General features: G+C 41.7%; 2 protein-coding genes across 6 annotated transcripts; one reads left to right on the top strand and one right to left on the bottom strand.

Annotated features, from left to right (window-relative positions):
* Nucleotides 1-22: 22 nt before the first annotated feature.
* Nucleotides 23-14245, bottom strand: MCM8 (minichromosome maintenance 8 homologous recombination repair factor). Of its 4 annotated transcripts, XR_007202633.1 has the most exons (20): nt 13865-14245; nt 13609-13683; nt 13219-13301; nt 12885-13034; nt 12448-12551; nt 11343-11541; nt 10303-10388; nt 9339-9490; nt 8323-8521; nt 7512-7542; nt 7096-7236; nt 5929-6070; nt 5149-5344; nt 4670-4883; nt 3803-4012; nt 3138-3214; nt 2457-2646; nt 1074-1435; nt 526-629; nt 23-416 (listed from the first exon to the last, which is right to left on the bottom strand). XR_007202633.1 is itself a non-coding variant. In XM_048299010.1 (18 exons), exons 1-18 carry the CDS (start codon nt 14010-14012, stop codon nt 1343-1345), a joined length of 2490 nt encoding a protein of 829 aa, XP_048154967.1. In that variant the 5' UTR covers nt 14013-14245; the 3' UTR covers nt 719-1342. The 4 variants fall into 4 exon arrangements, 2 of the variants coding, with proteins under 2 accessions (XP_048154967.1, XP_048154968.1); XR_007202634.1 differs by lacking the exon at nt 526-629; XM_048299010.1 differs by lacking the exons at nt 23-416; nt 526-629 and having other exon boundaries at nt 719-1435.
* Nucleotides 14246-14313: 68 nt separating this feature from the next.
* Nucleotides 14314-27509, top strand: TRMT6 (tRNA methyltransferase 6 non-catalytic subunit). Of its 2 annotated transcripts, XM_048296549.1 has the most exons (12): nt 14314-14435; nt 15894-16021; nt 16426-16535; nt 18699-18790; nt 18879-18962; nt 19087-19245; nt 20135-20259; nt 21509-21873; nt 22104-22189; nt 25396-25498; nt 25579-25665; nt 26523-27509. In XM_048296549.1, the coding sequence occupies exons 1-12, from the start codon at nt 14341-14343 to the stop codon at nt 26694-26696; spliced, it is 1608 nt and encodes a 535-aa protein (XP_048152506.1). In that variant the 5' UTR covers nt 14314-14340; the 3' UTR covers nt 26697-27509. The 2 variants fall into 2 exon arrangements, with proteins under 2 accessions (XP_048152506.1, XP_048152507.1); XM_048296550.1 differs by lacking the exon at nt 19087-19245.
* The last annotated feature ends 81 nt before the right edge of the window (nt 27510-27590 follow it).

The raw sequence follows: 27590 nt of genomic DNA, 5'->3' as shown, positions 1-27590 counted from the left end.
CTCAAGGAGAAGCAGGAAGGAGTTTACTTTTCCAGGTGCAGTCTTTTATTTGCTCCTGAGGCGCGTTCCTATCCCCCAACACTGTACTAAGCTAAAATCGGTATCTAACACCTGCTTCCAGTTTGTTGGTAGAGCAGACCTTGCCCCTTAAGAGCTCAGATGTAGAACTATAATTTCATACTTAAAGCATTTCATCTTCAGACCAGTTTTCAGTTTCAAGTAGGTTGGTACCTTGGGGTAGGTTCCCAGCTGGGCAGCACTGAAAAGTGTGACATGTTGTTTGACATCCAAAGCTTGTGTTTTGGTACCCAAGGGCTGTGGAAGCTTGGTGCACGTCAGACCCTGATGTCGCTTAAACCAGAAGATGAGGCACTGAGCTTCAGTGTTTCTGCTTTTTTAGATCCATCATATCTTACCTGAGAAATAAAAGAGGGAGAACAGAAGAATGAGCACTGTGTTCTTGATTTTTAAAATATATTATTCTTTATGGGGGGTGGGGCGTGTTTGTGGTTTTTAAACTCTTACACTGAAAGCTGCTCACGTGCCATTTCATTGCACCAGACCATGATTCTGATTTCATCAAAGTCAGGAAGCATTCAGCACTTCACTCGTGCTGAGCACACATTGTTCTGTGTCAGGAACAGAGTTACACAGAAACAAACAGAACCTGTTGGTGTTACAGATCTTGTAATGGCCATTAAACAGCTTGAACAAATAATATTTCTCATATATAAAGTTTAATGAAAGTCAAAATCCAATCCCTGCTTTACAAATTAAATACTCTAATAAGGATTTTTTTTTAAATCAGACTTGGATTTCAAACAAAACCTCGGCTTCAAAGACCAAGTTTCAAAGCAGAAAATCAAGTCAGTTTCAATAGAGTGTCATTTGGTAACAGCTATAAAATGGTGTTGTCTCAACATGAAACTTCACAACTTTCTGGAAACATTTCTAGACTTCAAATGAACTACAGTGCTAAAAGTACAGCTCATATCATCCTCTCATGAAAGATTTCTGGGTTGAAATTTGTGGGTCCAGCATGGCACTGTAATAATGTCAGTATAAAACCACACCTTCCACTCCTCGAGGATGATGAGGTGCAGTATAGCCCTGCACAGTCCCATTTGGAATGGCAGACCTGTAGGATGAGCCAGGCAGCAATACCATGTGTCAGTTTGTCCTGTGGCAGCTTTCCAATTTATTTTCTTCAGGGGTATCTGCACCCCAGCAAACACCAGGGCTGTGCCAGGTGCAGCTCAGCTCGGGATGTGCCTCCCCACTGCAGGTCCCTCAGTCCAGTGGAACGATTGGGTCTGAAGGAAGTTCATCACAGTGACTCTTCTCACATGGTCTGAAGCTGATAAACTCTTGAACCTTTTTTCAAAAGGTAACCCTGATCATTTAGGGATCCAATAAAGCTCTCGAAATCAGACACCTGGGAAAATAAAGACAAAAATATCAAATTGGAGAATGACATCTTACCTGATGTAAAGCAACATGAACCATTTGAAAGAACTTAGTGAAATAAAGTGGGCTAAGAATAGGTCAGATTCCTTAGCAAACTGTTCACCTGCTAGGAGGTGTCATAGCATCATTCCCCCACTTTTGTGCTTTACTTACACACTCTTTTTATTGTAGTGTTACCCAGAGGTAGCATTCTTTGCTTTATGACATGCAGAAAGGCTACAGTTACATTTGTATAAATTCCAGTTCTGAAACAGAAGTGAAGTATCTACCACAGAAAAGCATGATTTCTACAACTCTCCCTGATTTCCAGGTATAAAACTTTGAATGGGCAAAAAATATTCTATATATGAAGGTAGAATTAGAGTTACTTGAATTAAACTGAATAAGTAGTCAATGGAGCAAAAAGTAGAATTAGCTACCAATAATTCTGTTTGGCTGAAGCCCCCACAAGTACAGAATGCAAATCAATTACAGGGCAGAGTATGTTTGTGGCCATGTGTCCTACATGATGTCCCTATCAAGATACAACACTAGGATGTCTGCAGCGGGAATGAAAACCTGAAAGGCATATTTAATCCAGAGAAGGTCATGCAGAAACATCAGAAATAGAGCAGGGACACCACAAGTCTAAATTTGGGAACAAAAAGAGGTGTTTCCTCTGGGGAGCCAGAGGGAGTGAAGCACTGAAACCAACATTGCCTTTCACAGATCAAACCAGAATCTTGCTCAGAACCAGCCTCATCAGTCAGATCAGCCCTCACCAGTGCAGGGAGTTGCTGCTGCAAACAGCTGTGAGGCCAGTGAAGCTTACAGAGACACTTCAGGAGCTCTGCTTGGCCTAACAGCAGTAAATTGGTTATTTCTGTTGTTATTTCTGTCATTGCAAAGAGGCACAGCAGAGGTGCCTTTGCTGCTCTCCCTTGGGCAATAAATAACTGTGAGTGGTCTGGCAGTCTGTTGTTGCTGGGGTGGCTGCTGGGCGAGCTCACCCGAATCTGCAGCTCCTTGGCGATGTGCCGCAGCTGCTGCAGGTCAAAGAGGTTGTTGTAGGTCCTCTCTGCAATGCTGTTCAGGGCAGACACGAATCTCTTGGCCTGCGACCGATTGCTCATCCCAGACCCGTGCTGGGAACGCTCGAAGTCCAGCTTGCCAAACTCATCCGAGTAGGTCCCCAGCATGCTACAAACAGGTTACAAAAAGAGAGAAAACTCTCAGGAGATAAAAGCAAACATAGGTGGATTTGATTCCCAAAACATAACTGCTGGAGAGGGCTTTCAGAAGCCATGTAGAAAACAATCCACCATCAAGTCACTCTCTAGGGAACTTAGACTAAGCATTCATCCAAATCACTTTTAAACTTTAACTGTTCACCTGCACCAGAGAGTAATCCCATGGGAGAAGAAACCCTTCAGCAGCGTCTCATGTCTGCGTTACTGTGCACAGACACACAGAACCACTGTGGTCACACAACTCACAAGCCTCAGCAGCTGTATGTGACTTAGGGCTGCTGTCAGCTTTTAAAAAGCAGCTAACAAACCCAAATATTAGTATCATGGGCCTAAGCTTGATAAAGTGATTTCTTCACTGTGTTTGAAAATGTAAAGGAAAAAAGTTTCAAGTGAATGGTACTGTGATGCTCTATTTATTTTTAAAGCAGTGTTTTCTATTACCTGTATTTCATTATCTCTATTACATCCTCAGCATCTTCCTTGGTAGACTTCTCTCTTAATTCCAGCCTTGATCGTGCCTTAAAACAGGAAAAAAAAAAAACCATAAAGGTTTAAGATATATCATAGCTGATGTGAAAAAGGGCTACAATCACTCTACAAGGGCTACAAGCACAAATTTTAGAAGCAGAGATAAAAGCCGACAGGATTAGAGGAAGATCTTTCTATTTTTTGTTCGTGTGCCAATGTCACCTCCTGCATACTTGCACTTTTAGGCTGCAGCTTGGAGTTTATTTGCTTTGTAGCAGTGTAGCCTTGTGAAGCAGCAGATCACAAATAGTGTTGTTAAGGCAGCGTTAAGGAAAAGGAAAACAGAAGCATTCTAAGTTCATGGTGGGCAGCAGGTTATTCCTGCCTGCACCTACTTTTTCTCCTTTTGGGGAATGTGACACATTCTCTTTCCATCTTCTCAAGGGCGTTTTACTTTATAAGAAGTTTTAAGGAGCAGTAGCTCTTAAGCACTTCTAAGCCTCTTGCATTCTCACTTCTTTTTTTAACAAAACAAAAAAGCACAGTGGTGAATAAGCTATAAAAAATGATAGGATTTAGGTAGTACCTTAGGAATAATCTCTGCTTTCAATCCCTTAAGCATTCTAGCTTGCATTTACCTCTGTCAGTCGAATCAGGGACTCCAGCTGCCTCGTGGTGATGGGGGTGCTGTCTGCTCCTTGGTTCTGTTTCCGGAGCTCGAGGTAGAATTCCTGGAGGACTTGTGCAGCCTCTGGAGATAAGTTTGGGTGGACGTACTGCCGAGCATATCCGACATACTTCCTCAGCAGCTGATGGGGAATGGCATCAAAGTTTTCTCCTGCTGAGATCTAACACAAAGAGTTAGATTTCTGTCTGTCAGAAGCCTATAAAATAAAAATTTTAATATCAAATCATCATCTTTATGCTTTATCTGGTAAAGTCACCACTATAAGGGCTTTAGTGCTTCGTATATGAACAGTGTACTTCAAGTCCCCACACTATGCTCAGACATCTAAACACACACACACACTTTGCCATTTCAGAAAAAGCAGGCAGGGCTTCTCATCTGCAAGGGTAAGAAGTGCCAAATAGAATTCACTATAAAGTTAAATCCTTTCTCAAAAAGAGAAAATTCAAATTCCCAATTGCTGCAGCTCCACAGAAGACTAAACCATCACTGCTGATATCCCACTTCCAAAAGTGCAGGGGTTTAGCTCCAGCAGGAGTATTTCTCCCAAGATGTGGCATTTGACACTGTAAGTTCTCAAAGCCATCACTGAAGTCTAGTAAGAAATATGCTTCCTCTCCCATACTTTCCAAATCCATGGAGTTGCAGATGCCCAAGGATTTGCTTCCACACTGCTTTATTTGGATTCAGTACTCCATTGCAGATCATGTCATATCAAATTATTACACCCAGCCCAGTTGTGTAGCTCTCTCCTGAAACCCAACACAGCAAATTTCCTTTAGAGCATCCCATGCAGCAGCCCCAGGACAAGTCCCACCTTCAGCCTCTCGAGCAGGGGTCGGTCTGACGTAGCCTGGAGGACAGAGTGCTCCTGGGAGCTGGCCCGGGTCACCAGGGCACTGCTGCAGGCTGCGCGCCGGCCGGCCCGCATGGCCATCACGTGCTCGGACAGCAGGTGGTCGTGGTCCTCGTTCGGGGTGTCCAGCAGGATGAACACCAGATCAAATCTTGACAGCAGAGCACTCCCCATTCTGGAAAGACAAGGAACCACAGTACTTGGAGAAGAGGAAAAATTGTAGCAACTCTGTTGCACTTCAAACACATGTAAAAGATCCTGTCCTGCTCATTTAGGATAAAGTAGAACAGCAATTTCTCTCTCAAAAGCCACTAAAAATTATTAAAGTTTGTGTTCACGCTCCAAAAAAACTGGAAAGCAACTGTACACAAGCTACAAAGCTGCCAGAAGCATCTACTCCTGAATGTGAGCTATAAATCAGCATTTCAGAAAGTGCTCACTTTAAGTTCTCAGACACTGTTTTGGCTTTGTTATAATGTCCTCCAACAGGGTTTGCTGCAGCAACAATGGATGTCCGAGCTGGCAGACTGCAGACAATGCCAGCCTTGGCCAGGCTGATGCTCTGCTGTTCCATGGCTTCCAACAAAGCCTGGTGCTGGTTTCCCATCTTATCAAATTCATCTATTCCACAAATTCCTGGAAGCAATTAAAACAGGACAAAGACTTATCAGACAACACATTAACTGAAGGGCAAGTGTGTGCTACAATCCAGTGTTACATCCAAAGTCCAACTTAGAACCCTAGGGACTGCAGAAGACACCAGCCAAAGTCTCCATTTCAGCCAGGTTTGTTTCCATTTCATGGCAATGCAGCCAAACCAGCCTGATTCAGGCATGCAGCATCCTTGATAATACATTAAGGTGACAAAACAAGCTTTCTAAAAATAGACAACAAATCTCAAAAGCAAGTCCTTTTTCAAAACCAGTAAGAGTCCAGCAGTTGACATCAAGTCAGATTCCTGAACAAAAAAAATCCTAGTTCTTTGACCCAGTGAGTCTGGTATGTGAATCGCAGAACTGAAGTTTTCCTGCAATTGCCCCCAGAGAAGTCACTGGAGAAGCTCAGAACTTCCCACAGTGTGGAAACCCAGTATCATACTTCAAACAGACATTTTTAGTCCACAGTTAATTGAGTACTTTGGCTTATCTTAGACTCAGCAGCACACACACTCCTGCCCCTCACATGTGGCTACACAGAACCTGTGGCATTACATGGATTACCTTGATCTCCAAGCACTAAGGCACCAGCTTCCAAGGCAAAATCTCCAGAAGTGCCATCTCTGGACAGTGTAACAGTCAGGCCAGAGCTGGTGGAAGTATTACCACAAACATACACACCTCGAGGAGCGATGTTACACACTGCCTAGAAGAGAAACAAATACTTTTTCCCTCCCCAAAGTGAAGAATTTCATAAGCCTTATTCTGGAGAAATAATTCAAAGTAAACCCAAATTTGTTTCTTTCTACTTAACATGGCCCAACAGTAAAGTCATAACTCTTTGCAACCCCAAGAGACTTCTGCAAAGCAGTAGGAGTAACTTTTCTTGAATGGCATTCTTTTTTTTTAGTAACAATGTGAACGAACAAATCAGTTACTCTGTGCTGGAGAGTCCCCATTCAACAAAAGAATAATTTTTAAATTTCGTTTGTTAGGATGCAACTTGCGTGCAAATCCATCACTTTGGCTAAGTTATTGCAAATCATATCCTAACATAACAGGTCCATGTTAGAAAGACTCAGACTTTCTAAAGAAGGTCTAGGTGAATTCTGTCCCTTCTTCACTTCACAGTAATCATGGAAAAAGACATGGAATTAAAAAATCACTGAGTTTAAGGAAAAAAAAAATTACTAATTGTCATAGTCATGCAGAAATGCCTACTGAGATCAAAACCCAAACACAGCAGCAGGTCACTTTCCCAAAAAGCCAAGATGTGTGCTAGCAACATAGAAATGGGGTAAGGAATGGAAGTAAACCTCACAGGAGAAGAGTTACATGGTATTTAAAGTTGCATTTGTTCAAAGAATATTATTTTATTTCACAATGGACCAGCTAAATGAAGACAGGAAGGAGTGAGCCTCCTCTGTGGGGAAAAGGGTTGGTGAAAAGAACTGTGTAAGGGCAGACAGCAAGCCTGTAAGCCTGTACTTGAAAGCCCATGGACCTAACCAAGGACACCCGATTTGGTGTTCTAACAGGCTCCCTGGAAGGAGAGGACAGCAGGAGAGCCCTTTGGATACTGTCCTATACTTCAGGCATCCTACATGAAAAGATAGCTCCAGCCAGGCTCAGTCAACCCTTTGGTCTTAGCACAGTTATCCTACCATGGTTACAAGTCAAGATAACAAGGAAATAGAGGAAAACAGAAAATAGTAATAAAGGAAACCGTACTTGCAACATTTGACTTTTTCCTAATCCTGGATCTCCAACAACCAGAACATGTGGGTCTCCTCGCACTGGGATTCTGTTCTTGTCATCCACAAACTTCTGACATCCTCCAAACAAGGCCAGGGCCAAACCTGCCTTCACAATCTGTTGTGGTACAGGCCAACACTGGTAAGTATTTGATCGTGGTGACCAACACTGAGAGCTCCCCAGAACTGGCTGTAATAACCTTTCCTTCTGGATCACTGAACTTCAGGGTCTAAGGCTGCCACTTCCCTGACACCAAAAGAGCCACAGTCACCTGTAAAAACAGTCCCTGCCCCTTCCCCCCATCCCAGATAAGCTTTGTGAATCCCTTAGGAATTGAATGTGGCAGAAACATTTCAAACTGGAATGGCAAGCAGAGGTGTTAAATGACTTACCTCGTGGCCATAGATTGCAGGACAAAGAGAGCTGAAAAGCAAAGCACAAGGTCATATAAATGGAAGATAAATCATGTATTACTACAAACAATCCCTTGTTCTGTCTCTCATCACGGAACACCTTAACAAACATATAAAACCTTTGGGAAGCTGTTGCTGAATTTCCAACAGACATCAGCAGCATCAAATTTCTTGAAATTTTTGGATAATCAGAAATGATTGAAATAAGAACAGCTTTTCACTTGAGCCCTCACAAAGACAAAGGAGAAGCAGCTTCCCAGTGGTACCTGCACCTATTCTTCTCTTAATCAAGTAACTACCTGTAACTCTCTTTTTAAAATGCCAGTTTTGTGTTCTTTGACTCCACTGGGAGGGCCTGAGGGACACCCCAGGCAGAAGAGTACTTTTTAGTCTGAACTGAGGGTCTTTCACACCCTTTGCTCAGTCCTTGCACCTCTTTCCTCCACTGTAGAAAAGCAGAGGACAAAATGGTATTTGCAAATTGAATTTACACGGTGAGGAACAAAATTAACTAATCGCTTTTCTACCCAAAGCTTTCTAAGGTTGAACTAGAACACAGGTAACTTCTTGTATCCCTAAGCCCCTCCCAAAGTCCCAATATTCCCACTGCAATACTTTCATTCCCTCCCAAGTCCCCTTCCCACTGCAGTTTGTTAGATCTCTAGGACAGTTTCTATTGCACAAGGCTCAGATATTTCACAGCTCTAGGATGAGCTGTCACGTTTGTCTGAAGGTGGTCACACTGATTCATGTCTAATCCTAGACCTGGTCTAGGTCTGACACAACTTACTTCACAATGAGCCTGAACAGATTTTCCTCAGCTTGAATTTCTTGGATAGCATAGAGGTCTTTAAGGGAAAACTCCATGAAGGATCTCTGAAAAGTCTCATCATCAAAATTCTTTAGTTTTTGTCCTTTACTGTTGCTGACAGAATTTGCCTCAATGTACAATAAGAACATACACTTGTCATTCTTATTTTTAGAAGCTCCTGTTAGAAAAATTGAGAAAGGATGATGGAGCATTTCTTCTATCAATAAGGACTCATATTATCTACAAATGGCATAGAGTAATTCAAAAATATCATGTACAGCCATGTTCATATTTAAGTACTGAATATCTGCATTTTGTAAAATTGATGCAAAATAAGTTTCTAGTTACACTTGTTTTTTGAAGTTCCCTCCACTTACATACACAATAAAATATTTTGCTGAATTGGAGGGCATATGTCTAGAGACAATTTTGTCCCAGAAAAAATTATTTTTTCCAGGAATTTTTGTAGTCAAATAAAAGTTGAATATAAAATGTTTCCACTGAATATTTAGAGGAAAAAAAAGATGCATGGTGCAGAAGCATTAAACACGTAGCTTCATAATTAATCAGCAATTATGAATTAATAATTAATAATTTTTTATATAGATTGATTACTGAGCAGAAAATGAAGTCTCAGAGTAAAACAGTCTTGCAGTTATCTGCAATGAATTCTTTCAGAACAGTGCACAACATATTTCTTCACTTTGAAAATAAAAGGAATAAAAGGGTTGAAAAATTTCTCTAGGGAAGCTAAACTAACAGTTTGACAGTTGTCCTAATGTCTGAAGGGGATATTAAAGGGAAAACATGAATCAATTAACGTCCTAAACCAACTCCTCCTTGTAAAAGTCTGGTAGCTTCTGAAGAAATTTACACTTTATGCACTTTCAACTCTGAGAGCTCCAGTTAAGGGGAGTGACTGTTGTTGTTCTTGAGTAAGCACTACCGAAAAACCCCCGTGAAGGAAAAAGGAGTTCTCAGGTGCTGTACTTCACCTTCCTCAGTGCTTGACACCTTCACTATGCCTGTGATTGTGACCATGTCTCCTGGGACACAGCTGTCCACGAGGTCCTGGACCAGCTCACACTCGATGGTGCGCGGGATCCGTCCTGCTTCCCGCTGGTCGTCTGACATGAGCTCCTGCACCCTGCAACACACAAGGGCAGCTCACACACTGTGCAGCACCTTCCAGTCCAACTGCAGCACACAACATCTGCAGCTCTGGGCATCTTCTTCAGGTCACACTTCACTAAATGCGTATAAATTTTGCATAAAACCCAGAACTCCGGGTTGAAATTCAGATATTCTACCACTGATGAGCATGTTCATGTAGAAATAAGTACGGTACATGAAGTAAAAGGGACCAATATAAAGCAATGAAGAGCTCAGACATTACCACTCTCATGAATTCTTAATTGGTATTCTAACCCTAGAACAGCCCAAGAAATTTCTCAGACCATAACAAGAAGAGTAGTTCACCCTCCGGTTGTGAAAGTTCCAGCTCTGGCTCTGCACTTGGAGCTTGGAGATTTCCTTGAAGCCAAGCCAAGCTTTACCAAAGAAGCTGTGATAAACAGCGCCCTCTGGAGCTGCCAACAGCAGCAGGAGTTTTTAAACTCAAAACTTCCAGTTCATTCAGGTCAAGTGGCACAGCTGACCAGTTTAACCTAACAGGGCTTTTCTAGCTGACTTACATCTCGTTAAAGGGAATCATGAAATCATAGACACCATTAGAAGCGATCAAGAAAAGCTGCAAAGAGCTGAGGAGCTCGGTAAGGGCAGAAGGAATTTCCAGAGAACTATTACAGGGCAGGTTACAGAGTATACCAGGGCTTGGACAAACCAACTGCTTTGTGACACAAATGTTGGAGAGTGCTTGCTGCAAAAGAATATGATATTTAACATCACACAGTGTAACATGGGTTGAGCCATCCCGTCACATCCCATTTTTGTGCTTACTTGACAGACTGCCAGTCCACTGTGGTGGTTAAAGGAGAGCTCCTGTCGGCTGTGAAGGACCGGCCCCGGCACTCGGGAACAAGGCACTGCAACAACAGGAATTCTGATTCATTCCCAGCCTTTTTAAAAACCCTAAGGTGAAATTGCCTTATTTGATTTAAAAAAAAAAAAAAAAAAAAAAAGGAAAGCGAGGCAATATAATTCAGTATCATTCCAGGAAAAAAGCCAGTTAAATTAGGGCTACAAATTACATAATTAATGAAAAGCCATCAAGTGCACACACCTGACTCATAGCTGTTAGAGCAAATACAGCTGAGTTGAGTGAGTGCCTTGGTGAACGGGTTTGAGCTGGGGAAGGGCAGGGCAGGGGGGAAGAAGAGGTAGTGGGTGGTTTTTTTGGTTGTGTTTTGCTCTGGGTTTTGTTTGTTTGTTTTTTGGTTTTGGTGGAGTTTTTCTGGTTTTTGTGGGGGGTTTTTTGGGTTGGTTGTTCATTTGTTTTCGTTGGGCAGTATTTTTTAGTTGGTTGCTTTTGATTTGTTGTTTTTTTTTAATACCCATGGATGTTCCAGAGACGATAATTTTTTCCACTCGAGCACATGAGGAAACATAAAATAACCAGGCACTGTCCTATATCTAATGACTTTTTAAATCCAGATAATAAGAAGTAAAATTAAAATAGAAAGTTCTAAACAGAAAACCAAACAATGTAGGCATAGAAAACCTCCACAGCAAGGTGGAAGAGTCTTTTTAAACCTAACTAGTGAAATGGAAATTAAAAGAGATAATATTTTTTCCAGATTTCAGGGAGATTCCACACATTGCTTGTCACATCCTGTTCCAGCAGCATACATTTTTTACAAGCAACAAGGGTCTGCAGTAAGAAAAGTTGCCTGGTATGTTTAGTTCTTTTTCAATGTGTCAGTTGTTTAGCCTAGCTTTTAAAGACTATATTTTAATTTTTTTTTTTTTTTTTAATACCAGCGATGCTGCTTTTTGACAAAACACAACAAAAAGCATGAAGTTCAATGGTTTTAGCTTACCTTGGTGGGAAGGGTGTACTTCCCATCAGGGAGAGGAACCCCCTGCACATCCCCACAGGTGGCACAGACGAAGGCCAGGTTGGTGCACAGGGGTTTGATGTTGCTGACCCTCACCACGGTGCCACGCAGGGAGATGTATTTGCCGTAGCAGTTGGCCCTCACATTTTTCAGCTGGGTTAGAGGCTCATAGTTGTACACTCTGCATCAAAGCTCAGCATTAGCACACAGAAATGGAGGATAAAAATAACCCCCAAACCCATCCAAACATAAACAGACAAAAAAATCCTCTTCCCAATTAAAAATGGTAACCCAGGAAAAATTCTCAGAAGTATTTTTTCGGCAGACCCATGGCACAGCCTTTAATTCTTGTTCTAGAAAGCAGCAGAACATTCAATATTCTCCACATGAATCCACCTCAACAGCCTCAAACAGTCCAGGTTGTTTATCCAGTGACACCTCTGGCCTAGCAATACAACAGACATTACCTTATGGTCATCCATAACTGTATCTTTCCATTGTTTTGGATAAAGACTGGAGCTCAGACTTGCAACATGGAAGGACCAAAGTTTTATTATGGCTATGCCACCACCAGTAGGGAATTAAAAACAATCATAAAAAATAAAATAATTTTTAAAAAGTAATTTAAACTCCATTTGAACTCCAATAGGGCTCATACACCCAGTTCCCTCAGACCCTTGAAGCCTGAGATGCCATTACTTCTGACAAAGAAAAGAAGTTCTAAGGACTTGTTTCATTAAAAGCTCCTCCAGCCAACAGAAATTTAAATAGTTCTGCTTTTAATCAATACACGTGTTATAGAATAGTTGTTCTACTTATAAGCCACTTCTCTACTTACAAGTTTTTCTAGTTCAAGCTGTTTATTCAGCTTACAAGGAGGTTTCATTTCACTTTTTTCTTCACAAGGACATGAAGTCATGGGGAAGAAAAAAGCAAAATGTAGAGTGGTGTTCTGGAAAAAGCTCCACAGAGCCCAGTTTTCCCATAAACATGTAAGCCCTCAGCACCATACATGGACACAGGCAAGGATTAGACAGGAAGCAAACAGCTCTTCCTTGGGCAAGAGCAACTACTTAGCACCCATTACCTGGCATGGATGAGAGGCACATTTATGATAGGTTCCCCATCCAGGGGCAATCCCTCCTGCACCTGCAGCTCCGCAGCGTGTCTTTCCAGGTCCTTGGTGAGCACCTGGGTGGAACAGGAAGGGGGACACAGATGCCCACAGGAATTAGAACTTCCAGTAGGGAGAGACATAGGTGTTAGAACTACATTTAGCTATAGTCAGGTGCTCCAATGATGAATAACAAAAATGCACCAAGACCAAAGCAACTTCAAAATGTGATTTTGTGGGTCATACAGGAAGGCAGGAGATGAAAGGATTTGAGTTTTAAATAAACAGTAATTCCCCCTAAGACAGGAAAACACAGAGATTTGGGGTTTATAACATAATTGCCTCTAAGTGTCACTGGTTCTTTTTTGTTGCGAGGGTTATGCTTCCATGTATCAGAACCTCATGTTTACCTGATGAATTGCCAGGCCCATACACTGCAGTATTTTCTGAGGCATATCCCTTAGTTCAGTAGATATATTTGGTATCGATTTAGTCAGTTCTCTATCTTGGATTAGTTCCTTATAATCCACGAGAATGCTTCCTTTTCTTTCTATTTCATCCTGGGAAACATTGTAAATGATAAAACACACTTCAAATTAGAAGTGAAACACCCAAATTATGTCCTAAATGTTTCAGGTCTATAAAGGAGGTTACTTTTGATGAAGAAAACCACCCAAAAATCTGTAGTGTTCCTGCATCAACAACAGGTTGTTGGGGTGGGATATGTTTGGGTTTGTTTTTTACCTTATCATAAAGCTCAATGCGCTGCATAAAAAACTTTTCAAACGCTTGAGTCTTCTGGACAAAAGGAGACTTGTCATTGTAAACTAATTAGAAACACACCACGTTAGTGACAGAAATAATTCTTTCCACTTCACAAAATACATAAACAAGTAATTTTTCTTCCATTATTTTTCTGCATTGCAAAACTAAGGCAGATTATAATCTCCACAGTATCCCAGTAATGATCACAGAGATTACAGTAATCACAAGAGTGAAGTCTTTATTTTATGTTTTTATATATGAAATTTTCGTTGTTCTTTATTGAACTTATAACTCTACTAACACTACGTATAACCAATTTTAGAAAAAAAAAAAACCAACTTGCTACATATAATTTTGGTCTAAAGATACCTTCAGAGAAATAAAGTTTCCAGCCCTTATAGGGAATAAATTGGTCCATCGTTGATTGGACTAGCCGAGATTTTCCTGGGTGGGAAAAAAAAAAAAAAAAAGTGGATTGAAAGAATATGGATAGCAAAATAGTGCAAGTTTTATTCTCAGTGATTCTTTTGACCACGGGAGACAAACTGTAACTGCCTAGCACAGTGCGTTAAATGAAAAGTAATATGGCTTCAGAAAGCAGGTAGAAGCAGAGGGGCTGGCTCACCAGGTTCGGGCATCCTTTTGGGCTCTCCCTTCTGTCCTCTGCCTCGCCATCCTCCTCCTCGCCATCCTCCGCCTCGCCATCCTCCTCCTCGCCACCCCGGGAAGCCTCTGCCCCGGGCGCATCCCCTGCCTCTGAGATCCCTGCTCATCGGCGGCTGCCGGCGCCAGTCTGGGGACGCGACAACAAACCGAGGCGAGGAAGCAAATTTTCCCAGAAGATATTTGATTTAAATTAGCGCTATTTTCCAGAGGGGGCCTCGCGGGAGGCTGTGCCTTTCTCTCCCTACCACAGGCTCGGGGGAAGGCGCAGAGCAGCCCCGCTGAAGCGCCCCGGGGCCGCGCCGCCGATCGCCGCCCTCAGCGGCGCCTCCCGCGCCCCCGGCCCGCGCTGCCGCACTGCGCAGGCGCCGCCGGCCGGGCCCCGCCCGTGCGGGTTCGGCGCCTGCGCGGGGTCCGGCGCGAGCGGCGGCGGCGGCCATGGAGGGCGGTCCGAGCGCGCGCATCCGTGAGGGCGACTGCGCCGTGCTCAAGCGGGACGAGGTCTTCAAGGCGGTGTCGGTGCTGCGCCGCAGGTGAGGGCCGCGCTGGCGGCTCCCGGTGCCGCTCGGCGCCTCGGCCGAGGTTTGTGCCTTCCGGCCCCGCCACCCTCGGTGCGGCTGTCGCGGGCCCCGCCGGAGGGAAGGGGGTCCCGGTGCCGGTCCCTGTCCCGCCGGGGTGGCCCGCGGCTGTCCCGCCGTGCCGGGCAGGAACAGCGGCCTCGCGAGGCTCGTGTGACAGTCGACGGGAAATGTTTCAGTGTTGCCTCGGTTTCTATGGCAAAACTCCCCTCAAACCCGGAAGATCTGCTGGCTGCGTGTCTCGTAAGAATGTGAAAGGGATTTGAGAGTTTTGCGCTGTCGGTGTCAAACCGCTGCCGAGTGAAGAGGAGCCTGAACAGCGTGGTCGTCGTCGTGCTCAGCTCGCCGTGGCACGCGATTTCTGTGCAGTGTTAACAGGGATCGCTGATTGCCCTCAGCGTGCTCGGCGGTGTTAGTGTGCAGGAAGATGCTGGCACTCAGCTCTGGGTAGCTGCTGCTTTGGAGGGGCTGCCATGAAAGGGCTCCTCTTTCTTTCTCCCAGGCCAGCTGGCATAGCAGGAAAGCGCCTGCAGCCCAGCAGGAAATGCTAAAATCACAGCCTGGGCTCTTCCTCTGGCAGCAGACAGTTTTGTAGACCAGTGTGTAGAAGTCGGTGTTGGGTAGTGTGGGCAGACATCTGATTCAGTAGGATGGAGATTGAAAGGTACTATGCTGGAATGAGACTTGTTTGAAAATGGTGTAGCTCTGAATTAATGATGAGTATAATTTGCATAGTTAGGGCTCATATTGGCAATATTTGATTTGAATGTGAGTGTGGCATAGATCCTGCTACCTGTTTCATTTACCAGGATTGGTATTTCCATGGATAGCAAGGCAGACTTTGTTGGTCAGCCTGAAAGTTAAAGGCTTTGTGGATCCTGTTTTTTGTGAAGAAAGAAAAGATGCAAACCTGCTTTGGTGCAATCGAAATGAAAGGGATAGTAATATATATTTTTTTTTTTAATTAACACTTGTAGGATTACAGGACACACTCTGATGTCTGTTTTCTTCATAGTCTTTTGGAAAACGTTATTTCAGAGGAGCTTTGCAAAGCACAGGTCCATGCTCATCTTTTTGCACTACTCTGAATGACCCAGATTAGATTTAATACACTTACTTGCTCTGTCAAAAATTATACTGCCAAGTGCCATAGCCTTGTTTTATCTGTCAGCTGAAAATTCATTTGAACTGAAAAAAAAAGTTCTTCCTATATGGTGTATTTAAGTTCTTTGTTCTTTTCCTGACCAGTTTAATGTGGGTTTTGCGGTTAATTTCACTATGCCTGTCCTGCTTTTCTTCAGGGATGTAGATGAAAATGTCATATGTAAAGCTATAGTTTAAACTCAATTATGATGGGTTTCAGGCATACTAAAAATAATGCTTTAAGTATCATTCACTTTTCTGTTATTTCAGAAAAATAACTTTTGAGAAGCAGTGGTTCTACCTGGATAATGCCATTGGCCATATTTATGGAACTACGTTTGAAGTAACCAGTGGTGGAAACCTCCAGCCAAAGCAAGAGGTAGAAGAGACTACCACAGGTATCCCAGAGGATCGATAGTTGGAAAAACTATTTCAAATTAATTTGTTTCTTTGATGATACCAAAGAAATTGGGAAAGCTTTCTATTAATCATTTGATAATTTCATGTTACTTATATTCTCTCTGTCATGAAAGTGCATGGTTTTGTCTCGATCGGTGGTTTCACGAGTCCTGTAACAAATAAGCTTTTTGATGTGGGAGAAAATTTGAACCTTAGTCTGGGTGATTTTGTTTACATTAAGGTTTACTTCACATACTACATTTCATTGCTTAGGCTGTACTTTGCAAGGCCATGAAAAATGTGTGTTTAACCACGAGAAATCTGCTTTCTGTGACACTAAAATCATGTGTTTCTCCCACTTACTTAGAGGTAGATTTTACAAATCTATATCCTTTTCCTTTAGAAACAAAGGAAGCAGGGACAGATAATCGTAACATAGTTGACGATGGGAAGTCTCAAAAACTGACTCATGATGACATAAAGGCTTTGAAGGACAAGGGTATTAAAGGACAGGTAAAAATAAGGTTTTGGTGTCATTTCTGTGCTACCTTGATGGTTATATTTTAGTTTCTGAAAAAAGGATATTCTTTCTATCTGTGCATAGATTTCAGTGCTTTTTCTTTGTTCTTCTGGTCAAGTCATGTTTTTTGGTTTTACAGAAATGCTCAGGCTGTTTTCAGAGAAAACTTTATGTAAACTTTATGGCAACTTTGTCAGTGGAGAGTAAAGTATAAATTTTCATGGCGTCAGAAGTCATAACAGATAAAAAGTACAGCTCACATAATCACCATTTAGTTTTGCTTGTGTATAAGGTTCAAAATACTATTTCTGTATTACAGAGGCATTAAAATCATGCAATAATAAGACTGTCAAAGGTGCAGAAAAGGATTATGGATAAAAAAAGGAAGTCTTAACAAATAGCATTGTGTAACAAATGCACCACCAGTGTGCCTGTAGGCAGTACCTGCCAGACAGGGGTGATGCTGGTGCTTTTTCTGTACCTGGAAAGCTGAGAGTATTCCCAAGAGATCACTTCTGGTCTGTTAGAAAAGGCATTGGTATTTAACCCTGCACCTTGTCAAAAGTAAGGGATCTTAAATGCTACTGAAGCATTGCAGCAGTTCTGTTCTGCACATGCTGTCAGGCAAAGTTCTTGCTCGTCTTTACCCTTTGTAATAAAACCAGGAAATTGCTCATGCTTACATCAAGTTCATCTCCTGTTTGCATCTTGCTCTTTGGAGCTGCTCTTTGGAGCAGTTATTCTGCTTTTGCCTGCTGGGTCCAAGGAGTTTGGAATGGTCCTTCTGTTTCCATGGTTGTGCTGCTGGTTGTGTTATCTCTTGGAGAAGAATGTGTTAATCAGGCTAATAACTTTGGTGGTTTTTGTTTTCACTATCCATGGCAGAAGATGACTTTCCTGTAAGTCCTCAGCATGCCTGTGCCATGCATTTCCTGTGCTTTTATTAACTCTGCTTTCTGAACTGTAACTGAATATTATTTTAAGCTACATTAGCAGCAATAGATATTATTTCTCCCGAAATGTCTGTTAAAATCTGAATTCCTGTTTGTGAATGGCATGTCTTGGTGATGCAGGATACTTCCGAGTTTCCTCACTGTAAATTTCACTGGAACAAAGAAAATCCTACAAAACAACATAAACAACCCAGACACTGCATTTGATTTATTTCCTAGAATAAAGCAAAAAAGAAAGAGATGCTGTTTCACACCACTAGTAACACATGTTAAGTATTTGAAGGAATAATGCCCTGAAAAGCAGCAATAGGAAATGAGGAGTATTTGCACCACTCTATTTTTTGAGCAGGTTTTTAAAGCCCAGTGGGAGCTGCAGTGTCCAAATTGAAAATACTCCTTTTGTCACTCCTCCCCTCCGTGTTTAATAGAACCCCAAATTCTAGCTGTTAAACTACTTGGAACACAGAACCCAAAATAGCAGCATTTGTTCTTGTGTTGCTGGCATGGAAACAAACCCCGAGCAAGGAAAGTTCTGTTGGGTTGGTTTGGTTTTGTTGGAGGTCCTCATGATCCCTCCAGCTGGAATCTGAAAGCATGAGAAAGAGTTGGGTTGGCAAAGGGCGGAGATTAGAACAAGGAGAGCAAGAAACAAAAACTGGAATTCTGGGAAACCCTGGGAGCTAGAGAAGGAAAAAGTCAGGTGGAGTATTGTAGGAAATAATAAATGCTAAGGAGTTGGAGAGTGTGCAAGGAGTTGATACAGGAGTAAAGCACAATTTGTGAGACTGAAAAAATTATTGGAGTGAGGGAGATGTCTGGTGATTAACCAGACCAGTGAGGAGGAGCTACATGAAACAGGGAAAAAAGATGCTCTCAGAGATGCTGAAATCAGAGAGGTTTCCCCCTCCCAAAGAGGGAGTTGGAGTAAACTAAATATTACTGAACATTCCAGGATAAGCATTTTCAGTTTCATCATTTTTATGCAAAACTGTATGATTAAATTCCTACACATAGTCAGTGTAGTGCCTCACTTGTCCTGTTGGTTAACAGAAATTGACTTTGCCATTAGTGTCAGGAGAAGTTAATGGTGTACATGCCTCTACTGGAAGAAAATATTTTCAGTGTTTGTTTAAAAAAATACTATATATGAAATGCATGAGAAATAAATGCTGGCTGTAACAAAAACGAATTGTCTCTTCCAAGGAAATAGTTCAACAGTTAATAGAGAACAGCACAACATTCAGAGACAAAACAGAATTTGCTCAAGATAAATACATAAAGAAGAAGAAAAAAAAGTAAGTGAATTTTAAAATGTGAAAAATACTTGCTAATTCCCAAAATTGTTGAGATTGAAATAAGACCATTACTGTGGTTTTTTTACAGATATGAGGCAGTTATTACAATCGTGAAACCATCCACTCGCATCCTTTCAACCATGTATTATGCAAGGGAACCTGGAAAAATTAAGTGAGTTTTCATTTTGTTTCTTTTTTCAAATGATAACAGAAAGATAGTTTAATACTTTTTAAACACCTGCACTATACCAAAGTATACAATATTTACCTTTCTTCTCTTTTTCCTGTGAACACAGGGATTGCACGTTAATGAAAGATAATGTGATACAGAAAATGAATCGATATTGCAGCAAACAGGAAAACTCTTTTGCATGCAGCACCAGCTTTTACCATTTCTCTGTCACCACCACCTTGCTCATTACCTATGCAGGCAGAGGTTCTTTGCATTTTCAAAGGTATCTCTTTCCTGCTTTGCTCGGTGGCATAACATCTCTGTTTTCTGGCTCAGTAACAAAATAACCTGCCACTTACCAGAAGCAAGAATTGTTGACTTTAATGTGTCAGGGATTCAAAATCGTCAATCCCAAGTCTCCAGAGTTTAAAAACGTGTGGGTAGCATTGGGGTCAGAGTCAGAGGGGGTCATGACTGCAAAGATGTGGCTCGGTTGGATTTTTGCTCGCCTAACTGAAGAGATACATTGTTACAGATGTTAAAGGTGGACCGATACATTTTTTTAACGTAGGAGTTGTAGATATAAGATGCTGAGATTTAAAATCTTCAAATAGATGTTATTTAAGGCTTCTCAATCCTTTTTCCTTCTCCTTCCCCATCTCTGTCACCTGGCTTTATTTTACTATTAAGATCAGTTGTAATTTGTGTAGCTATCACTGAGTCTCTTCAGTGCATGTGTTGGGTTTTGGTCCTGGGTTGCAGGTGGTGCAGCCTCCAGCAAAACAGGTGAAAATCACAAGGGATTCATTACTGGATCAGGAAATGCATCCATACCATTTCTTCTTTACCAAGCTGACATGTCAGAGAGAAAAACAAGCAAAAGTTTAGAATAATACTTTCTCTGACTGGCACAGCACAAGATGTCCACTTTGCTGTGTGCATCCTACTGCATATCCTACTTTTGCTTTTCCTGGCTAATTTCTTGTTGGTGCCAGTTCTAGTTCTTCATTACCAGATGTTTAATTATTAAAGTTTCTGCATGGGCAAACTTCAGGTGAAGATTCCTGACGCTCTTCCCGAAAATCTCTGGTAATCCAACTTTTTTTGGCAGGCTCCCGAGCTAGTAGGCAGTATCTCTAAGCAAACTTTGATAATTCCCTCTCATCTTCCAGCCACTTGAGATACGACACCCTAGCTCAGATGCTGACTTTGGGAAACATCCACGCTGGCAACAAGATGATTGTCATGGAAACGTGTTCGGGCCTGGTGCTTGGGGCTGTGATGGAGAGAATGGGGGGTGAGTCACACCTTAGTCATGCACACACCAAGGGAAATACACGCCTGTGTGACACTGCTAAAAGGCAGGGCTTCAAAATGCTTCCTCAGCTTTGGAAATCTGGTTTTACCACCTCCAGGATTCAAAGGAAGACTTGTTTTTCCACTTGGGAAAGTTGCATTTTGCATCTGTTGGATTTCTTTTTCAGAATTTAAAAAAACCCATAAAAAACTAATTGAGAATTAAATTTGATATAGTTGTTTATATCATTAATTTGGATTAAATTGGTAGCCTTGTATGTAGATCTGTTTTAGTTCCTCTCTTAGCATAATGACATTGAGTGCAGAAAAAGCTCTAAGGAGCTTGTATGTAGATTTTTCCCAGGCACCTGGAAGTCCAGGTAAGTGAATGGCAAAAAACAGGAATAGTGCCAGTGGAATTCAGACAGCACTGGAATGTTGCCATTCATCTTGTTCCCTGTGCCGGATTTAATGTGTGCTCTGCAAAATGTGTAGTTTGAAAGTATATGACATTTCCTTGAGCATATTCTAGGAGAAGTTTGACTCCTGCTTTGTTTTTCAAACTCAGTTAAGCAGTTTCATTATTCTAAGACACCAGGCAGAGGTGACAATTACATTCCAGAAGCCTGGAAAGGTAGGAAGTGTGATGTGATGTGCACACAGATGTGCTGTCTGTCGTCTGGGAAGCACACAGGCAGTGCTACTACAGATTGGTTTTGTTTCAGCAACTTTTGGCCATAGGGCTACTTTTTGAAGTAAATAAGATGTAATTTCAGTGTAACTATTGAAAAGTTATTTTTAGTGTGTTTAATGTCTCACAGCTCTTCCTTTAGAGCCTGGATGTTGAAGACATTCTTTGCCTAATAAAGCTTTTTAAATTAACTTTCAGGTTTTATCCAAGCAAATCCATAAGTAATGGAAACTGTAGAAATTTTGTCTTCTAATTATTAATTAAATTCGCTTTTCTAGCATTTTGTCACTGCTTATATGTTCTGAGCTAATCCTAAATATGTGCTTAGTACACAAATTTTCCATGAGTTACCTTGTCCTTTTGAGTTTCAGTAACTGTTGTCCTTTCAATAAAGGTTTTCCAACTTGAGGCATATTTCCACAGCTTGTTAAATTTGATGGTTGGATTAATAGCAGGCAGTTTACTTCCCTGCTCTTAAATGGACCCTTCATTTAAGCACTTTAGAAAGGACTTTAATATTCTGCCTTTCCAATGTGTTTTGATTCTTTCCCTCCCACAGGCTATGGCTCCATCATTCAGATGTACCCAGGAGGAGGACCTGTTAGAGCTGCCACCAGTTGTTTTGGGTTTCCCAAACCTTTCTTTGATAATCTCCATGAATTTCCTCTCAGCAAAGTGCAGAGTCTCCTGTCTGGGACATTCACTACGGAGACTCTGCATGCAGACCCTGAGGAGAATGCACTGGGGGAAGAGGAAAGCAATGGATTGACTGAGGAGAAGCAGACTTCCCTCCAGGAAACAGAGGAGGAACCTGCTCCTGAAGCAGCTATGGAGATCAATCCAACAGAAGAGCAAGACGCCATGGACGTTAATGCTGAAGATGGAGAATTTAAAGAGAACAAAGAAAAAGAAAATAAAGAAAATGTAAGAATATTTATTGTGGCTGTTCAAGTTCCACAATGTCTGTGGACATAAAATTCTGCTGTCTGAGTCAGCCCTGCTGAAATGCAGCTTAGTCAGGTGTTAAAGTGGAACTCTGCAAGTTGTCTTTTGTCTTACATGAAGATGCAGAAAATGAAAATGCAGTCCAGGCAATAATGATTCGATAAATAATTACCAGTTAAAGTGCCAACTGTTTGTTTTGTTGTTCAAAGGTTCGGGAAAAGCAAATAAAACAGTGGGAGAGAAGGAAAAAGCTGCAGGAAGCTGCTGCTTTGCTGAGAGAGAAGAATGCTGATGGGTGAGTCTGGTTAGAGTTGTCATAGTTTGGGAATGGTATTCCCCAGTTTTGTGCTCCCACTGAAAGACCCCAGACCATGGGGGCCATGGGTGCCCCAGAGAACTGGGGGCACAAGAGGCAAAGATCAGGGGTTGAGATAAGAACAATTCACTGGAAACAGCAGAGAGATAAGAAACAAAAAGGAACACCAATAGGGCACAAGACAGCAAGCAGAACAAGTGTGTCTTGGTCTTGGTTAGTCCTTACCTGGTTGAGATTTTTTTCTTTTATGTAAATGGCTTGAAATGATTTAAAAGTCAACTAAATATAAGCAAATATTAAAAATAAAAAAATCTATCCAAAGAAAAACAGAATCCAGGTAGAATGTAATACAAAATGACTGCCAAAAAAATCAAAGGATTCTAATTGGCAAAGTAGAACCTGAGGTTTTAAGTTCATTAAAGTGGAACTAAATTTGTTGTTCTGGGGTTTTGTATTGGCTGGTTTGTTTTTAGAAATTATTTTCTTTTTTACACAGGAAAAAACCACATAACTTTATTTTACCTGCTTTAGCCAGGATCAGTTATTCCTGAGGAACAATTTAGCACAAAGATTTAAGGTCATAAATTTAAAACAAATACAATCAATGTATTCCTAGAAATTGAGCCCCACAACAGTGTAAGAGCATTTAGTGGGTGTGACTTTTTCACTGTGTTCTTAGCAAATGCTGAAGTGATTCAAGTTAACCAAGTAACATTAATTTAGTTAATTTATTAACATTCATATTTGGTTTTTCCTCCCAAGAATATTGGTTCGCTGAGAATAAAGCTGTTGTGCTCAGATAAGTTTTACTGCACATTTACTGGTTATTTTAAAATGCTTGTATATCATTTTGGGGGTTTATTACTATGAAATGTTTTAACTAATGCTCATTCAGATACCTCATCTAGCATATTTAAGTGTCAGAATTTATAAACATGCAGAACCAGGTCATTCTGTGTTCTGTGAAGCAGTAAAACGTTCAAGGAGGTTTGTAAAAGGCTCTGCACGTCTGTGGCAGTGCCTGTGGCTGGGACCACTGGGCTGCCTGAATAGTGGCAGTGTTTGGGTCTGGTTTCACTGCTGTTTCCTGCACCATCACTGTAATTAATGTCTCTGCATGATCTGGCAAAGGGAAATTAATATTTGTTGTTTCCTTTCGTGTAAAATAGTACATTCAGTTGTTGATTGAGTTCAAGGAAGCCTGTTTTATATTTGTCTCTTTATTTGTTTTCAATCACTTTTATCCTCCTTTTATCCTCTGTAATGCATGAAAGCTGTAACAATGACATTCCTGAAGGGATGAATGATTCCTTGCTTTAGGAAGGCTCCAGCATGATGAGGATAAAGAGAATTTCTGGTGCCTGAGAGCACTGTCCCAGATGGCTCAGCCCTGATCCCCTTTCTTCAGTCATCTGCCTTTTATAGCCACTGCTCCTTGAGATCAGGAACCACAGGTTAACATAAAAACCTTGGCAGGGAATAAAGAAATGCTTCAAATTATCGACTCTGTACCTGAGTAGATGCAGGCAGGGAAAGTAAGGGTTTGGTTTTGTTTTACAGGAGAGAAACAGGGAAAGGATAGGGAAAAAGCTGGTTAACATTGGAGGTGGGAGAAAGACTGGGACTTACTGGCAGAGTAAAGAAAAGCTGTTCATTAGGTGAAGGTGGGTACCAACTTCAGGAGAATTCTTGAGGTCCTGATTTTAACAGTATTTATTACTGAGTGTAGAGGATACCATTTCAGTAAAATTTCTATCTTTTGTGCTGTTGTGTGGTAAAACATTGTATTGGATCTGTTTGTTCAATTCCTTTTATGAGGGTTGAGGTCTGATATTAGGCCACTGAGGGGAAAAAGGAAGATACTCATTGGGTATTTGGTATTCTTTTAAGACGACTTTAAAGACAGGCTATTCCATTTTCCAGACACTGTGGAAGCAGAAATTGGTTCATAGACACTCCATGTGTTCAGAATTAGACCACCTCCCTCCCTCTGCCCTTCCCTGCCCTTCCTCTGCCTCTTCCTGCTCCCCCCTCAGCCACTGCATCAGTTTTGTGCCTGGCCAGGCTCCCTGCTGGCAGCAATCTGTGCCGCCATATGAAAGAGCAGCGTTTGATTTTTCCCAGTCTCTCAGCCCTCACTTCCCTTCCTGTAGCCTGGCAGAGCCCCTGGCAGTGCCAGTGCAGCATTCCAAGCCTTCTAAGGCACTGGATGAGTCTTTCCTTTATGGCCTGCTTGGTTCATTGTGGAGCACCATTCTTTTGAGGTTTGCACTTGAAGCAAATGGCCTGCAAGGCCATGGCTGGCAAACAGCCAAAGTGGGAGCAACTGAAAAAGAATTATCTCACCTCCTTATCTCCGTTGTATTTACAAAATTGAACATCAATTTTTACCTCCCTTTTGTCAGGAAGTTTAACTCTGCTCCAGTGCTGCACATTCCCCTGGAGAACAAATGTTAATTGATGGGGCATCTCAGTAGTCTCTGTACACTGGAGAAGGAGTTTAATTAGCCCGTTCTTTCTGCACAAGCACAGCTTATTAACTAATTACCAACCATTTCTTGCAATCTAGTTCAGCAGTGATTGTTTTGGATTAAAACTGGAGATAGCTGTAGAGAATCTCAACCATCTGTAGATCCAAGTCATCCTGTGATGTTAAAATGAGGATGGAGAATAGAATATGAAGCCTTTAGGTTGTCAAGGACGTAAGTTTCTTTTTAAAAGATTTCTAGTCATGCCTACTAAGGATTTGTTCTCTCTTGAAATATCCTTTTATAGAAAACTATTTAATGAAGACTACTCAGTCTAAAGAGTCACGGCTCAGGTTACACTCTAAGCAACATTTGGCAGTCACAAAACTTAAATTGCATTTGGAAAATGGTCTTGGGGCAGAGCAAGCAACATAAAATTTCCTAGTTTGTAAGACTTATTGTGGAGCCCAACACAGCTGAAGTGAGTGCTCTTGAAATGCATTTAACGTTCTGCACTTTGGGGAGCAATGCTTCAGCCTCTTAATTACGCCCGTAGGAAGTCATGATTTGTTTTTATATTTGGGGAGTTGGCAGAGCAATGAAGACATGCTGATGAGACACTTCTGTAATTGATTGCTGTGCTAAGGAGGAGGAAATGTCACTTGATGAGTAAGTTTCGGAAGCAGAAAACTAATGCACATGAAACTTCTTTTGCAGCTTAATTGTAGCCAGCAAGTTTCATCCCACACCCTTGTTACTTTCTTTGTTGGAATTTGTTGCTCCCTCGAGGCCTTTTGTTGTCTACTGCCAGTACAAAGAGGTAAATGAAGATGTTACTTCAGCTGTTCAGTTCAAGTGCGATCCATTCTGCTTTGTAACCTCCTCTTTGGTTTTTCTAAGCCATTATTAGACTGTTACACCAAGCTGAGAGAAAGAGGTGGAGTCATCAACCTGAAGCTGTCTGAAACGTGGCTACGGAACTACCAGGTAAGGATGGCAGTAAGCGGCTGCCAAAACCATGGGAATGCTGGGGAGCAAAACATTCCCTGAAAATATAGGGGTTTGGACTGGCTGAAACAGTGTATAAGCTCAGGCATTTGCTCTACCCCAGAGTAGTGGGCATTCTGAAGAGCTTTAATGCTTCATTGTAGCAATTTCAAATGGAAAGACTTTACTTTCTTACATTTCATTAAACATTTGCTGAAATATTTGTAGCAAAGTGACAGGGTGTTGGTAACTCCTAGATGTGCACACAAGGTGGGCCTGGCCAGGGGTCCTGGGTCCAGCTGCAGTGAGAACAGCACTGCAGTGTCCTGGACACAGGTAAAACCTCTGAGACTGCAAATGGCAGGGCAAGGAGGAAGCACAGCTGAAGGGAAAGTCCTTACAAAAGGTGTAAGGTGGCTGAAAGGGATGGCTCAGTGCTGTGTCTGACCCTAAGGGTGGCTGCAGAAAGGTGCTAGGGACAGAACTGGAAATCACAGAATTCCTCCAGGCTCGTTTGTGCAGCAGCTGTGGTTTCTTGCAGAGTACCTCACTTCTGAGCACACAGTGGCACTTCTGTGTGCTCAAACCTTGGCTTTATAATCTTGCTGGCAATGCCATGAAGAAGTAACCAGTGAGGCAGCAGCCTGTAGTATTATGGGTTTCTACAGCTGGATTCTTCAAAGATAAATACACTTCCCAAATGCCTGTTTGTTGTTGTGGCTGGGGAAAAAATGTACAGCCTATCCTGTAAACTGAAATTACACACATGATGTGCACACACACAGAGTGGATTTCTACAGGTGCTGGTTCTGGGGTGTGTTTTGTTGTTGTTGTTGTTGTTGTTTATTTTTTTAAAGGTTTTACCAGATCGCAGCCACCCAAAGCTGACCATGAGTGGAGGTGGAGGGTACCTCCTGTCTGGCATCACTGTTGTCTTGGATAAGGGCAAATCTGATTCCAGTAACTCAGAAGCACTGAAGATGGAGGAGCCATCATCTAAAAGATGCAAACTTCAAGACCTTCCTTGTTAACGTTTGAAGAACTGACTTGTGGTTTAGATCTCAGGAGTTTTAGTGAAATAACAAGTCCTTTCTGTGCTGTTGACAGCACAGGGCTGTGCCTGTCGTGCACCTGTCAGAGAAAGCAGCAGAACTGCAGGGGAGGGAGGACTGGCCTGCTCCTTAGCAGTTCACATCATCTGAATGTCAAGGAAAACCCTTGGGAGCAAACATCCCACTGAACTCATAGGAACTTCAAGAAGGAGAAAAGATCAAGAGAAGACAAAGCCTCAGTGCAGGCATTCTGTTTGTTTGTTGCCAAATCTGAAGATGAGGTAGTTTTTTAAAAGATTGAGTCAGGATCAACACATCCAACTTAGCTTTCCATTATCCCAGAAAGGCATCAGAGGATTCTCCTCAGGATCTGCTCCCACTTGGGACATAGAACTCGGCTCTGTTCAGTAATTTAAGAAAAGAGAATGAACAGCAAAAATCATACACTTTTTTTTTTTTTCCAAAGGAACAATAAAAAGAGAAAACTAATAATAAACATGACCTCATGCTTACAGCATGACTCCGTGTTTTCCTGAAATATATACAGAAGAGAAAGTGCATGTTCTTAAATTAAAATACTAAATATTTAAACAGAATGTCACTATTAGTATTGTCTGTCATTTTCCTGAGAGCTGCTGTATGTTTTTAAGACATTACTATTTGGAAAACTGCTGTATGTATATATATTTATTCTACTGTTGAATCTTTCAGATGTCTGGCTTTTTTAATTAATTTTTTTTAACTTTGCATTTGCCATTTCAATTAAACTACAGGGTATTTTCCCTAAAGAGATTTATCTTCTTTTTCTTACTTTTCCCTCTTTTTGGAAATAAAAAGGTCCAGCATAGGCTGTAGGAGGACAATACTCTGCTG

This window comes from Corvus hawaiiensis, chromosome 3, assembly GCF_020740725.1.
Source record: "Corvus hawaiiensis isolate bCorHaw1 chromosome 3, bCorHaw1.pri.cur, whole genome shotgun sequence".
NCBI lineage: Eukaryota > Metazoa > Chordata > Aves > Passeriformes > Corvidae > Corvus > Corvus hawaiiensis.
The sequence above is the reverse complement of the archived record's forward strand: the minus strand, read 5'-3'. Positions and strand labels throughout refer to the sequence as shown.